The sequence below is a fragment of the Pholis gunnellus genome, assembly GCF_910591455.1.
Source record: "Pholis gunnellus genome assembly, chromosome: 7".
Lineage (NCBI taxonomy): Eukaryota > Metazoa > Chordata > Actinopteri > Perciformes > Pholidae > Pholis > Pholis gunnellus.
This window is the reverse complement of record NC_136533.1, coordinates 9,639,685-9,652,554: the sequence shown is the minus strand read 5'-3', so window position 1 is coordinate 9,652,554 and position 12,870 is coordinate 9,639,685. Positions and strand designations below refer to the sequence as shown.

The 12,870-nt window shown below is 42.7% G+C and overlaps 1 protein-coding gene across 1 annotated transcript in view; it reads right to left on the bottom strand.

The window, feature by feature from the left end:
• Positions 1 to 481: 481 nt before the first annotated feature.
• tspan18b (tetraspanin 18b) overlaps positions 482 to 12,870 on the bottom strand; it is a 30,820-nt gene continuing 18,431 nt past the window's right edge. Inside the window, exons 3-9 of the mRNA XM_079162503.1 lie at positions 5,315 to 5,410; positions 4,042 to 4,236; positions 3,672 to 3,746; positions 3,444 to 3,542; positions 3,027 to 3,203; positions 2,256 to 2,339; positions 482 to 1,377 (exon numbers count right to left, since the gene is read on the bottom strand). Of these exons, the coding sequence (XP_079018629.1) occupies positions 1,330 to 1,377; positions 2,256 to 2,339; positions 3,027 to 3,203; positions 3,444 to 3,542; positions 3,672 to 3,746; positions 4,042 to 4,236; positions 5,315 to 5,410 (774 nt within the window). The 3' untranslated portion in view covers positions 482 to 1,329. The remainder of the gene's footprint in view (positions 1,378 to 2,255; positions 2,340 to 3,026; positions 3,204 to 3,443; positions 3,543 to 3,671; positions 3,747 to 4,041; positions 4,237 to 5,314; positions 5,411 to 12,870) is intronic.

Sequence of the window (12,870 nt, the reverse complement as noted above, 5' to 3'; positions counted from 1 at the left end):
GATCCACACAGGATGTACCTTATCTCATCGGTTCTTACTGTACGTTGTGAACATTAATCATGGATTCTGAAGGAAAAGAAGAATCAATACACTAATGCATTTGAGGTAAAATTGAGTTAATTATCTCAATAACACCAAGAGCCATATGTGGGCCCATAACTGCATTTCATTATCTGTAAAGAAATGAAACATCCATCTTTTGTGTTGCAATACTTCAAAAGGTGCAGCAGAGATTAATGACTGGTTAATAAAAAAGACCAATCACCAATGCCACAAGGCTGCAATGGAAAAATGTCTTCAGAAAAATATACTGCTTTCGCACTTTGACTTTAAAAAGAACCCTCATGTACGTGTTTCCATTACGCTAGGATGCATTGTGAGGATTATTTGCGCAACACTACACATAAATGTAATTATATTTTTTAATATGACCTGGAATTGTCCAACCAGAACAAAACAAAACACAAGGACAGTCATTTAGAATGCCATTTATGTCATTGACTTTTCAAGAATCTAATACAAATGCATACACATACATTTCACCACCTAAAACCACATTATAACCACTACTGCAATAAACATCACCATACAAATAGAAAAAGAATCAGGAAGTTGGCTTTCAAGCTTGGGAGGGGTCATGAAGAGCCTCAAGCTCACATGCTCACAAACTAGTTTATACACATTCAAAAGGAGCATCCAGTATGTACACACACACACACACACACACACGCACACACGCACACACACATACTTACACACACACAGAGCTTATATAATACAGCATTAAAGAAGAGTGGCTGTAAAAAAAAGGCGTATGGAGGGAGGGAGTGTTACAGTATACAGTATGAGCTGGTAAAAGGTAACAGCCAAAGTGTACATAAAACACATTTTTTCTTTACAGTTAAGCCAACGTCACTTAATATAAATATTCTTCATCCAAAAGTCAGTGCAGTGCCTTCTGCTCAGGCTTCACCTGGTCCTCATGCTCAGGCTTCACCTGGTCCACTTTACACCCAGTCTGTGCTAGACCTGGTCCAAAAAATTACTGTTTCCACTTTACACACAAATCTTTTTACATCAGTTTTGTTTCTGATCTCCCACGTTCTCTATGGTTTAAGTGTGTGTGTGTGTGTGTGCACGCGTTGTTGTTTTTTTGCCACCCAGTACCTCAAAAGTCCAGCTGTGAAGTACAAGAGTTTGAGAGTTTTTTCTACCAATTAGCCAATAGAAAAAGAGATCAACAAATTTACAAGTGTCCATTTTGTTCTTTTCTCCTGATTTCCCTTTTTTCTTTAAAAAAAAAAAAAAAAGAAGTTCACTGGAGCAGCTCTATTGGATTCCCCTGAAGAGACACATCGCAAAGACCATGGCAAAGAGCTGAGGAAAAGAAGAACAAATAAATGATTAGCACACAGACAAAAGACATACAGTTGTTTTTATAAAATGATGACGTGCATGTGCAGCTAGAACAGCAGTGTATTACTCCCACTGAGTTCACTGAGCATAGTTACAGTCCATTAATTAACTGCTGTAAATTAGACTGCAACATCTACATTGAGAATAAATGAATAAAATACATCCTACACATATGCATAGTTAACATATATTATGTACTGTTTTGTATTGCATCACTGGAATGACCTTGGTTTAGGAAAATAAAGCCTTTTGAAGCATACTGCATCACAGCTCATTAGGTTCTGTAAGACATACTGAAGGTACCACAATCAATGCAGTCAAGAGATGTTATTCCTCGTATTATAATACAAAATCTTGGTTTATCCATATTAAAAAATAACTAAATAAAAGCTACTTCAAAGAGAAAAGTGATACACATTATGCTATAATGCTATCTGTTGTTACTGTAGTTTTTAGGCCATTGTATTATGAGTGACACAGTTTTCTTTTTGAGAGACAAATGTTGTCAGAGTTCAGTGAGATGTGCATGAAGTGTTTTGATTTACTTAGTGAATTGTGGATGTGATCTGAACTGTTGTGCTGAGCTGAACTCAGTACAGAGATGCGCGTGCAACCAGTTGTAAAGTCTGATCTATGTTCCTGTAGCACCGAGTCCCGCCACTAGATGGAGATCTTGCCACACACAGACCTTGCTGATAACACTACGCTACACACACTCAGGCAAATATCCTCAGCTTGATGCAGAATTCCCCATTCCTGAAATGAATATTCACATCACAGGAGAGACAAAGAAAATGCTGCATATGTGATGATTTCACCAAAATGAAAAACCTTCATACCTCAATGGTCAGCACCACAATGGCCAGCGCTCCAGCCACATAGATGTACAGTTCAAAATAGTCGACTACTGCAGAGTAACAGCCCTGAGGACACACAAAGACATGATGCTCAGCAGCCAATCAATGGGCTATAAACTTGCAGAATTACAGAGACAATTAAAGTAACATCACAGCTTTAATCGAGTGGCGCTCTGAACAAAGGCTTGGTTGAATGAGTGGGAAGCAGGGCCTCCAGCCTCACTGCCTTTTAATGAGGACTCTTTGTGTGAATGAACAGGGAACATTGTGGACATCTCGCATTGTTCTAGTGGTTTGGAAAACAGCAGGTGGAGAGTGTGGTAAAAACCTCTTCCTATCAGCTTTCTCTGTAATTACATTTCACTTCAAGGCTTTCTTTACACACATGGAAGCAGGGATGTGGGTGTGCATGTGTGTAACTGTGAAGCACACCTTATTTTCACATATTCATGCACTTATTATTCTCTTCTTTTGCACACATGTATGCTCCACAGAAATTCCAATTTACCAATGTATGCACACATACACACATGCTCAGATGTGTCTGGTGTCTCCACACTATAACACACAGTAAGATGGCTTCCCATGACACCAAAAAGCTCTAATCAGCCATGGAGGAGGAGTCACGAGTGCTTGGATGTCACCCCTCAACTGTCTCCTGCTCTAATTAAACCTGGAGGTGGTTTGGACGGAGGGAGAAAGAGAGAGGGCAAGAGAGAGAGAGAAGGTGTTGTGGTAGATGTCAGAAGTTACCTTGTTATTGCGGAACATCATATTGCCTAATAAGCACTGCTCCTGGTTGATATAGGCCAACTCCCCGGTCTGACTGGCACGCTGGCAGCAGGCTTCTGGCACCATATGATTTTGGTTGATCATCCTGAACAGGCTGTCCTTAAAATCCTCTGGGCTGTTCACCCCACAGCAGTCAAACTGGTGGCAGGAGAGGAGAGAATAAGAGAAGAATTCCTTATTCCTGAGTGCCTATTTGTGCACTGGTCTGTGGTCCACTGTATGCGTGCACCAATCCAGCATGAATATTGACCTAAATGTCTTGGATTTTATCTATTAAATATATCCCCCTGACGCCAGGCTGCAAACCCTCTCGTTTCCACAGACCGTTGGTGAAAGCTACAGTATGAAAGATCTTTTCCATGTGTGCTGTGGCCTTACTGTAGTCATGATGGCATTCCATGTGGAGGTGAAGACGTCAGTGTTGTTGTAGCCCTGGTAATGTCTCTTCAGCTCCTTGGTGAAGTACTCTCTGGTCAGCTGAATAAAAAGAGCACTGGTTAGTGTATTATCCGTTTCTTAGACACCAGAGAAGATCAGCGGACACAAGGACTAGGTATTGTTTTAGTTAGGAACTTCGTCGATGAAGGGAATACTGAGGCAACTTACATGCTCCCGGAATATGAAGGCCAGGATGGCAGCAGCCAGCTCTGCTAAGAAGATGAGCAGGATGAGCATGAAGAACTGCAATAAGACAACAGAAAAAAGAGAGAGAGTGAGAGAGAGTAGGACAAGGTGGATGAGTGGCAGGAAAAGTGCACGTCACTCAGTAAAAATCACATTCTGGCTGTGCCCGCTTCACTCAGCATTAACTATGCATGAGGCTCGAGGCACGAAGGCTTATAGAAGGGTATTTTGCTCTTTTGGTTTTCTGTTTCAAGCATGACAGTCCAAAAACTGACAGACAGAATAATCAATACATATGCACACAAACAAGATCAGTAACGGAACTACATTTCAAATTTGTCAGTCGACTCACAAAGAGGAGCAGACACTTGTTTTCACGGATGGCTCCACAGCAGCCGAGGAAGCCCAGAAGGAAGAGCATGCCTCCCAAGCCCAGGATGATGTAGACCCCAGTGAATAGCAAGGGGTTCGCCGCTACAATTTCCCTGAACCCTGTGGGGTCCACCAGTACCCACACGCCCACTCCCAGGAGGAAAGAGCCTCCCAGCTGATGGAGAAAAAGGAGAGAAGACACTAGTTAGACAAAACAGAAATTGGCTGCATTTTGAAAACTAATGGGAACTCGGATGATAATTGGTATCCCCAGTGACACACAAAACATTCAACAAGATGTCACATAATGAAAAATAAGTTTATGTTTTTTGCGTTGGGTTGAGAGCAGATTAAAAAGCTGGATATCTAAAGAGTCATAATACCTTGGTGGGGGGTGGGTGGAGATATCTACCCTGCTTCAACTAACCCCCCCAACCTACTAAAGAAATGCACAGCACTGCAGCCTCCATCCTCTCCCAACCTCCCTTTCACTAAACCCTTATCTGCAGCCACCGTGGGCTGACTCATGTGATTAAGAAAAGAAGGTATTGAGGTAGGGGGTGGAAGAGATCTGAGCCTTACGCACTTCTACCACAATCCCCTTCTTCCTGTCACAGGGAGAGACCTGGGCCTCTGCAAATGGGCGCCACGTCATGTCGGAGGCAGAGGTTATGGAATGAGGAGAGGATGTAGCCATTTTGAAAGCTCACTGGGCTTGAAAAATGCTGTTGTATTACATGAGTGTGAAAGGGCCACAGAAAGAAACAAAGGGATGCCTGTGAAAAACAGTGGTTGTTATTGAGTGATTCTAACAGTCAAGTTCATTCTTTGCTCTGCTGGTTGCATTATTACCCCGGCCTTGAAGCACCCCGTCTGAGTTGAGTCTCTAAACGGTTTGGTTGCGCTTAATAAAGCAGGAAAAGAGACAAACCTTCTTACTCAGACCCTCCCCCCTTTACAGGCTCAGACTAACAGGATTACCCTTGATTGTCTGATCAAGACTGATAAACTCAGGTGCCAGTCACAAACTCTTCATGGCACAGTGCGGCTCAGATGTGTGTCAGCACACCAAAATCTAATCAAAAAAGAATTTGATAGAATCAAGATTGCCTCCATCTAATGAAATGCAAATGTGGCTCCATTAGTCAGTCGGGCAGGGGGCAGCCGGAAACCCATCTGAAATCATTAGATTGACAATGACTTCGGAGATAGCCAGATTAAGTGTCTTTGAGAAAGAGATGAAAAATACTTACAAAGATGAGGAAATTGAAGACAAACATGAGGTACTTGATGCAGCTGAGACAGTCCCCCTCCATGGCTGTCCCCCGTGCTGAAACCTCTCCCTGCCCCTGAAAGAAAACAACATGAAACATAAACATTAAAATGTGCCACTTAATGAATCCTGCAAAATGCTCACAGTACTCCCGTTATCCTGCTCTCTGGATAGGCATTTGGATGAAAGTGCCAAGAAAATAAAACTCTGCAAAAACCTGCTCACATTTCTAATGAGTTCTGCCACTCAAACATACAACACACACACACACACACACACACACACACACACACACACACACACACACACACACACACATATACACACAAACACACACATGCACCGGCCTGTCAGTTCATTTGGTCCAGTTTCAGCTGAAAATCCTTGTATTATCCCCTCAGGCGCACGGTACCACTCTCTAGTCTCTCAGCAATCTCTAAGTAACTACAAGTTTGGGCTTTGCGATGTCAACCCAACCTGACTCAACTCATCTCACCACACACCGTGACAACTTATGTCATTTTAAAATGCGCTTTCACGGTCAGGTGGCCTGATTCCCTATCAGCACTTCCCATCTCTGGACAGATGGGCCTCTGGGGTTCAGTGTGACTCAAGGGGCTGTCAATCCGTCTGTCGCAGAGCATTTTAAGGATATGAGTCCTGACTGGGGCTCCATGCGCATTAACCGACCATGTATAGCCTTTACTATGAAGCCTCTTCTACTTAATGTAATGAGAGGCAGGAGCCCTGTGCTCCCATCAGCCAACCTTCTATCTGACATAAACTCACTTTCCCTGATGAGGGTCCGTCCTGGAGGCACTCCTGGTTAATGAACAACGCCTCTCCTGCATTAGGGGACATGTGTCTGTGTATACCCCAATATATATATATTTATACATAGAGTATATATTTATATTTTTTATAAATATACATATTTATACATAGAGTATATATTTATATTTTTTATAAATATATATATTTATACATAGAGTATATATTTATATTTTTATATATATATATATATATATATATATATATATATATATATATATATATATATATATATATATATATATATATATATATACATGATGCACCACAAAGCCTTCATTGAGGCATTTGTTTAACCTACTAAGCTAGAAATTAAAAAGATTCTCCCCTCAGGGAGGATAGGAATTGTCTAAGGAATCATCTCTACACATTCTGCAAAAACTGATGTAGAAAAAAAAATCTGCGGGTAGTTATAATTGCAGTCTCAGTGAGGGAGGAAAATTAATTATTTGGCAGAAACGAACCGGCACTCTTTGCTTTGTAGTTGTGATTATTAATTTGCTCTCCCATAGTGATAGCCAGGATTGAGGCTAGGGCTGAGGCGGAGTAACAAGCGGATTAAAAAGAAACTTCTGAGGAATTGTAAATAGCTTTACACAACTAGGCAGCCAGACACTGTCACTTCTAATTGAAAACAAAAAAGTGAACATGCCTTCTTTTCTCTTCTTTTGTCTGTACTTTGCAGCATGTCCGTCACATGCTATCTCATAATCTTTTCCAATGCCTTATGATCTGTCTGCTTCTCTGAGGCGACGGTGAAGCTTGGGTTATGATCGACGCCAGCTTTGAGTGCTGCCATCTTTGATGGGGATCTTCTGTCGCTCCAATTCAGCCTGAACCCTTACGCCTCTTCCGTCTCGGAAATTCACATTTTCAGGTGAAATAAACCATAATCTCCCCAAACCACTGTCTTAAACAATAACTGCTCAACTGCTTGCTGCAAATTATTATTCTACACAGAAGTATGGCAACTGTGCAAATCAGAAAGTCATCACCCATATCTTTTTCTCGTCTGTTTTTCTTTTATTGCGGTGTGCCGGCACTGGTTTGTTTTTTTCTCCTGCTTCCAATTGCAATGTGCTACGAGCTCCGGAGAAAGATTTTTTTGTTTCATTGTAGGCTTGTTTAAGTTGCCTTGACAATAAAATTGAACAATACTAAAGATGTGAAGCCGGTCTTTGTCTGCTGTGGGAGCGAGCTAGAATGAGAACATTTCCTCCCCTCACCAGCCTGAAGGCTTATTCTTTTTTCCTCCTCAGACCCAGGGAAATTGATTTAGAGCTGTGGTTTAACACCTCCTCTAAATCATAATGATATGCTTAGGTATTGATCACCCTCCCAGTGGTACTCTGAGAGCAACCAACAGCCTCATTGCCCGATATGGGTTTTAATTAACCCCCCCACACACACACACACGCACACACACACGCACGCACGCACACTCGCACACGCACACGCACACACACACACACACACACACACACTTTCCTAAGCCCCACTGAAAAGCCTAATGAGGGCACAGGAGGTCTTAATTGAGATTTGCATACATTACGGTCTCACAGAAAGAAGCGACAGAAAAGGCCCTTTCTCATCCCACTGTTAGTCCTGGGCTCCTATGAAGAGTGCAAACTGTATTTATCGGAGAAGGGGATGAAGAGGCGGAACAAGGAGGGGGAAGAAGGGGAGGAAAGGGTCGAATGGAAAAACTCTCAGGGCTCAGCTCACATCTCATTTCCCAAACACAATATCTGATTTCTCTTCCAGCTTCACCCTTTAGCTCTTCGCTCCCATGTAAGGGTCAAACCAGCTGTCAGATCTGAAGCCAATTTTCTTTTACGCATTAAAATGCAATGCATGCTTAAGAATGAAGTGGACTGTACGGACCTAGCCAGGCTCCGAAAAAAAAGCCTATGGTGCAAACCAGCATGGTATAAATCAAACTGCCACGGAGACCCTGGAGAAAGTGCAGAGTAAACAAACTGATCTTTCCCATGACTCCCATGGGATCGCAGGTCCTCATCGATCACAGCCCAGCCATAGTGATCAGACCACTAAGTCCCTGTGAATATTCTGCAGAGTACATTATGTAGACAAGGGAAACGTGGTTCACACCCCAGAAGCTGCAGCCTTACAACAACATCAACAAATTACTACCAGATTAAAGGCAGAGCTTCCTCAGGTGTGCTGCTTTGCTAAACCAACAATGTGTCAAGATAAGGAGTTGTGTTGCATTGCGTTTGTATAGAACAGCAAAAACAAAACACCCATTATAAATAGACAACACACACAGCAGTATGGAATACTGCACTGCTATATTTGCAGACAATGTGTTTGTTCCCTGGAAATACTGTATGTACGTATGTCCTCAATCTGACAATCTAAGTGGCAGGTCTTTGCCCTGAGGTATCCAGTAAATGCCAACTCCTTCTCCTGTTACTGACATCATGAAATGCCACACGGCACTAAGATTCCCATTGTTTACTCTTGGCAAAGACCGATCCACAGCCAGCTTGGGCCGTGGAGCCCGGCATGGTTAAGTTTGATAGTGGATTAATGAGAAGTGATCCTAAATCAGCTTCACAGTGCCGACAGAAGCCAGAGCTCAGTAATGAGGGCAAACCCATCTGACCTACATTCTGCTCAGTATGAAGATGAGGAATTCTGACACATTTCTAGAGGCCTGTTTTCATGCTCAACTCAGAAAACCTAAAGGCATGTTTGGCCAGTGTCTACACTATCCGCCATTGATGGTCACGTTAACCGACTGTGGTTAAAAGATAACGAAGACATAGACCTGCATTTAGAGTGCTGCATGTATAAATAGTCAACCCTTGGGTGGTTCTCCTTGAAGTTGACACTTTTGGCACGATTAATGAAGTGAGTCCATATCCCCCTGCTTCACTGGCCACCGCCCCGGACAAATGGATCAGCGCGACAAGGACACTGTGTCTGCTGCTCTCCAAACTGTCCTCACCCTCCACCCATCCCTGATAACCAGCCAGTTCACTTCATCGCGAGTGTGAGCCTGCATAACAAACTATCATTAATACTGAAACCCCGTTGAGACGATAAGGGTTTGAAACTTGACCCGTTTAAATGTCATTGACCCTCTAAATGATCACCTGTAGTTCAACCCTGGGGACGGCACATGTCGTCCTCTGGCTCCTGAGCTCAGCTGGAGCAGGTGTGTTCTTCCCATCGATGTATGCCACTCTAAAGCTCTCTCCAGATAGCACTAATAGCCTCTGACAATGACACCGAGGGACCACACACATGCCACATTAGCCTTTATCTCAATTAAAAACCCATTTTCATATTTCTCCGTGACTCCCTAAATCAGCCGCAGCAAGTAAACACCCCAAAATCCGAATAAAGACAGGCTCCTCTGGCAGTGAGCAGGGCTCCCCTGAGGCGCACCATGTCCCTTAATGAACCTCCAATTAGAAGAGAATGAGCCCTAGGCTGTGCTGTCACACTGAGGAGCTTTGAAGTGTACTGAATGCTAAGCAGCTATAGCACTTTATGCTACTTTAGAGGACATGCCGCTTGCAGACAACAGTGAACAACCACGGAGAGAAAGTGTACAAAAGTAGCTCAAAGGCAACCGAGCACACGGTGCGTGTGTGGGTGCAGCTCACACAGAGGGCGCACTGTAGAAACTCAGCCAGGTTAGGAAGTTGGAGAAACTGCTAGGCCTTGTAGCAAAGGTCTTCATGTTGGTTAAATGCACAGGTGGAGACATACAAATGATCTACCCTCAGGCAAGCTTAGCTTAATGAGCTTTCACAGTACATATATACGATTGGAGTACATTATCAGCTTCTGCACATTACGGGCATTGCTAGTTCTCCCCCAAAAAAAGTCGTCAGTCTCTGATGAATTTGCTCTGCCTTGGAAGGCCATTTATCATTTCAGTCCATTGTTGCAATACGTGCAGTGAATCTAAAGCAGTTCTTATCTGAGCCTGTGAGTGGCGCTCTCCTGACCCATTCAGTTTAGAAATGAGATTGCGTGAACCCCCAAGGGCAGAAGTCCTCTGACCGGGCAGCTGACACATTCCTGAACAAAAGGCTGATTAACTAAAATGAACAAATGCACAGCCAGAAACTTACTGACCATGTGTTGTCTACAGCACTGCAGGCCAAATTCTTGACATCCCAAATGGGTGCACATCCAGCTGTTAGTTCAGTACTAACAGTTGCTCATACTTCTACAGTGAAATCGATTCTGCAGCTCCTTAGATAAGAAAGATTGGAAGGGGGAAGGGCATTGATAGCTTCTTGGTTAACTCGAGCAGAGGACATGTGATTGAGATGAGCAGATTTTGGTTTCTATTGAACACTAGTGTGTGTGTGTGTGATCCTCGCTCTCTCAAAGCAGAGAATCTCACTTAATTGTGTCGGCACCTCTATCTGGCTGAGTGAAGATACAAACTGGCTGGACTGGGCTGGATCAATACCAGGCCCAGGCACATGGTCAATGATGCATTGATCCCCTGGAGTTCCAGCTCTTAGTCCGCTAGTTGTCTGGCAGTGAGGGCATGTGGTAGCAGAACACAATGAACACATAAACACTTCTGCACCCTACCGCCTGGAACGCCTGGAAGTAGGACTCAGCTCGGGCTTTTCCCACGAGGTGCTTTGGAGGATGACACAATGCCATTGGGGCTTTCCACAAAAATGACTTATGACTCAATTTAAAACTAAATGCGCAAACATTTCTAAGACGGCAACAGTGGGAATTATTTCCCAGCAATCCTACTTGTATTTTTTGCCTTCTTTTGTGCAAATTTCCACAATCTTAGCCAAAATCCTCTTATTATGTCTGGGTCATGTGAAGTGGATTGAATATCAGTTTGACAAAAAGTTTGAAAAATCTAATCAATAAATCACCAACTCTACTTTGACCAGTGTTTGACCCTCAGGCAAGAGACAATTCAAATGTTTGTGATGTTCTCTCTTGTTTTAGGGCGAATGCCGTTCAAGTTGAGGATGTTTTCTTCGCCAAATCTCCAGAAAAAAAAGAGTTTTCATCACAGATGGCCTCGGCAGAAATAAACAATGGGAGATTTAAGGAAAGACGATGCTTTCAGCCTCAGGGGACTAAACACAAAAGGAAAGTTAGGAGGGTAAACATGAGCAGAAGCCCAAAATACACATGAGCCACACACTCAAGTGCTCGTACGTCACCAAATCCTGACAATTAACAGAAATATGAACACTACCACGAAACTAATAATCATAATTGTGGCTTTTTTATGGCTCAAATACACAATTTTGTGAAATCTGTTGGGGTTGTTTTTAGCACACGTTGGAATCTCTCCAGCCCTCCAATACGGACACTGGTCTCCACGGCAACCCGGAAATGTGGTGAGAGTGGCCTTTGTCTGCAGAGCAGTGTTTGGCATCTCCACTTAGCACTAGTTCCTGTTAGAAAACAAAGGGGAGCAGAGCCCAGCACTTTACGACAGGGGACAGCTTGGCCAGCCATTTGTGTAATGAGCGATCACTCACACCCTGTTGCAAGGCCATATGTTGGTTTGAATACAGCTAGTTCCCCTCTGTAGAAGGCCTCGAAGCTGTTTCACCACTTACCGATGACTCTGTGTAGCACATACACACATACTCATCAGAACCTCCATACAGTCAGCTAAAGTTCAATGAAAGAAAAAAAAAAAAAAAAAACAGCAAAAGGAACAGTGTAACCTAATTTGTGGTACGGGCTGGAGTTTCGAGCGCAATGCAAAGATTAAAAACACGAGCCCCGAGGATAAAGCATGTGAATGTTTGTGGCTCAGATGAAAGAGATATCCACATATATTGGAGGCCCCATTGCAAATAACAACTTCATAGAAATAAACCAAAAGTGTGTTCATGCCTGAGCATGAAACATCTTGATTCTTTGATCTTGCCTTGTTATTTGCTGTAACAGAGGCACCTTGTAGTGTGTGTGGTTATTAATGTAACTCTGTGACTGTGAGACGGTGTGATTATGGAGCAATCGGTTGAGATCGTGCGAACTTCAAGCATTAAAAGGATAATTTTGGTATATTTCAACTGACCCTTTGCTAAGCCCGCTCCCCCGCTGCTACTCCATCGAGCTTTCAGAGCTCAGTTGCCATGGAGTTGCAATGTTACTAACTGCACTCCCAGAATAAATTATCTAGTAGTACAACGGGGGAAAAAAAACACAAGCAGACAATAATCCCAAAGTTTAGGCCGATGATCTAAACCAAATTATATGGAGGTAAAATTGAATGTGAGAATCCAAATTGTTGGTGAAAGTCTGTAAACTATATTGGATTTCATACCTTGAATTTATGTAATCATTTTAAAATGTAGCCTTTCTTTTCTCCTTTAAACAAGTTTGTTGAACTGCGTTTCAAAGGTATGGTCATCTGACTGCTTGTGTCCTTTTTTCAGCAATTTTGCTCTGCTCCCACGTCTCAGCAATCTTATTTTTAGCAATAAATTATTTCCACAACTCCAAAAACAAGACAAACAATTCCTTACGTCAGTTCTCATAAAATAAAAAATATTCTGTTTATAATCTTACATGTCACTTACACATGTAGCACACATTTATTTGTCTGCTTTTATGGTTAAGCGCTCTGACTGATTACAACTGATGTGTCTGGGTCTAAACTCCCCTTTAACCTCGCAATCTATACATGTCTGCTGCTCAGCCGTGTCTGGAATACTAATA